Source organism: Marmota marmota, unplaced genomic scaffold (genome assembly GCF_001458135.2).
Source record: "Marmota marmota marmota unplaced genomic scaffold, marMar, whole genome shotgun sequence".
Taxonomy (NCBI): domain Eukaryota; kingdom Metazoa; phylum Chordata; class Mammalia; order Rodentia; family Sciuridae; genus Marmota; species Marmota marmota.
Genome location: NW_025999968.1, coordinates 41,957,965 through 41,960,977, shown reverse-complemented (window position 1 = coordinate 41,960,977; position 3,013 = coordinate 41,957,965). Strand labels below are relative to the sequence as shown.

Sequence of the window (3,013 nt, the reverse complement as noted above, 5' to 3'; positions counted from 1 at the left end):
GGAAGAAAGTTTAGAGCAGAAAAAGCTATCAGGGGAAAAGTTACAACAGGAGACTGCTACTAACACCTTTCTATCACCAGAGGACGTAAGTGTCTGACCAACAGCTCATATGGAGACAACATATGCTGAGTGGTCCTCAACCCCCGTAGTTGATAGATGGGATCCTGAGACAGGACCTCAATGATTAGCATGCCTGGTATTTGAGCAGGCAGGAGGGCAGCGAATTCACCATGCTTTAGATTTCAAAACAGTGAAGCAGCTAAAAGAGGCTGTAACAACCTATGTTCCTCAAGCACTCTTCATTGTAAGCATGGTCAAATCCATTACAAACTTGAACATGATGCCAGCAGATTGGACTAGTATGTATAAAGCTGTGCTAAATGGAGGACAATACCTGTTTTGGAAGGTTGCCAATGAGGAATTTTGCACAGAGACGGCTAGGCGAAATGCAGCAGCCGGTTATCCTCAGAGAAATCTAGATATGTTGTTAGGAAAGGGACCTGATGAGGGTCAGCAGCAACTGTAAATCATAGCCAAAGAATTTGTGAAGTTTGGGCTTGTAACCTGGATGAAGAAAATTCGTCAAGTTATCCAAAAATATAATTACGTTGCTATGGACACCGAGTTTCCAGGTGTGGTTGCGAGACCCATTGGAGAATCCAGGAGTAATGCTGACTATCAGTACCAGCTATTGCGATGTAATGTAGACTTGTTAACGATAATTCAGCTAGGACTGACATTTATGAATGAACAAGGAGAATACCCTCCAGGAACTTCAACTTGGCAGTTTAATTTTAAATTTAATTTGACAGAGGACATGTATGCCCAGGATTCAATAGAGCTACTAACAACATCTGGTATCCAGTTTAAAAAACACAAGGAGGAAGGAATTGAGACCCAGTACTTTGCAGAACTTCTTATGACTTCAAGAGTAGTCCTTTGTGAAGGAGTTAAATGGTTATCATTTCACAGTGGTTATGACTTTGGCTATTTAATCATAATTCTGACCAATTCTAATTTGCCTGAAGAGGAACTTGACTTCTTTGAGATCCTTCGATTGTTTTTTTCCTGTCATTTATGATGCCTATCTTCATCCCAGTGCAGGTGAAGACAAAGATAAAACCAAACTACAGCTTCTGTTATTAATGGATTCCTCTGCTTTGAACTGCTTGCAGAACTTGCCTGGACTATGTATCACTTGTATGCATTGTGAACTATCTGTTGGTTCAGTGACTTGTGGTACTGCCGGGGTATTTTTGCTGATGGTGTCATCGGTGGTACAATTTTTCCAAAAGGAGCCATCAATTGGCTTGGTGTATCCTCCTCCCTCTGCTTGTGATGGGCGTTCAGCTAAAATTTGGGGGTCAATAGAGGTGAGGCAAAGAACCTCACCACCCCACTGGTACAAAGGCCTATCCACAGGTATGGCTGTATGCTGGACCTGTAGTCAATCACGGGTAAGATCCAATTGCAATGGTACCAACCTAAGACAGGAGGCTGATGCCTTCAGGTCAGCTCATCTGATGATGGGTAAGGACCATATGTAGTATTGGACAACCTAAGACAGGCATGGTCCCTAAGCCACATGCTTGTTATTTAATTAAACAGAGAGGGGGAGATGTTGAGAGCCGCAGCCGGATAGGCCCCAGCAAACTTCCAGCTGATTGGCTCCTCTGCAGTGACACTCATTGGGCTGTTTCCCCGCCCTTTCATACCACGGAGCTGCTCATTGGGGGAATCTTTTGGCTCTGCCCACATGACCCAGCCAATTGGCCTCAAGAGTGGGAAGAGTGCTGGTTGAGGTGCTCCCTGGAAGAGCCGGTGGTGGCAATTGGGCTCTCGGGGAATTCCTGGAGAGCTCCTGTGGTGCGGAGTGCGTTCTAAAAATAAAGTTAGTTCCTGCTTGAAAAACGGCTCATGAATTGCGCCCAGCCAGGCTGCAGCATTCTCAGATAGATGCCTTAAAAATGAGAAATCACAGAGAAAGAGGCATGACCCCTATCCAGTACCAAGATGTATAACATGGAATTTCCCTTATTTTCACTAATTCCAGAGGGCCACAGCATGTAACGGACAGCAGGAAAGGCCCAGCGAAGAACCAGCTACGTGGAACCAAAAAACCCCAGAGACTCACAACAAATAAACTTGTTTTAACCCACTTCATCCAGTCATTCCAGATGTCGAACACCTACAGAAAATTACATTGAGCAAAAAAATACACCATTTACGGCAACTTTGAAATAATATTTGAATATTTATTGTCATCACAGAATTGAAAATTTGGGACTTGATGAGTTAAGTAACTGAACTATAGGGTAATTGGTTGCATAGCAACGCATGAATGAGATAAGTTTATTTTTAGAATTACAGAGGTCTATACCAAAGGGTTGATTATACTAATCCTGGCAAAAGTGAGACCATGAAAAGTCAAAGAAAATAGAGTAGCATCATTAAGTTGGTTCAATGGAAATAGTGTAACTTTGGGAAATAAATAAACAGATTAAATAAATAAAGGGATCAAACCTCCTTTATTATTCCTTGTTGAGAAATACCCATAATCTACCTATTTGGAAATTTGAAATTTGAAGTCCAAATAATGCAGTTCTAAATGAGGCCCTAATCCTAGCTTTCTAGTTGACTTTGCAAAAGTTCTTATCATAGCCAAGCTTTAGTGTTTTTAATGTGTATAATAAAAACTGTAAGAAACACTGCCTTGTTGAATGTGTTTTTATTATGTAACAGCTTTATTGTTATATAGTTCAACCATTTACAGTTTATAATCAGGTATATTATATCATATTCATAGAGTCGGAAAAATATGATTATAATCAAACTGAGATCTTTTTTCCTTGTCCCCGAAGGTATATCTCATACCTGAGTAGACATGAGGTCAGTCTCTGTCTCCCTTTCTACTCTGTTGTCCCTAGGCAATGGTAGATCCACCCTGTGTCTCTATATAGTTTCTTTTTCTTCATATTTCATAAAGTTTAATCATATAACATGTGATTTGGGA

General features: G+C 41.0%; 1 protein-coding gene across 1 annotated transcript; it reads left to right on the top strand.

The window, feature by feature from the left end:
• The first annotated feature begins 568 nt into the window (after window positions 1–568).
• LOC107136110 (CCR4-NOT transcription complex subunit 7-like) lies at window positions 569–1,081 on the top strand. Its single transcript, XM_048803861.1, has one exon. It carries the CDS (start codon window positions 569–571, stop codon window positions 1,079–1,081), a length of 513 nt encoding a protein of 170 aa, XP_048659818.1.
• The last annotated feature ends 1,932 nt before the right edge of the window (window positions 1,082–3,013 follow it).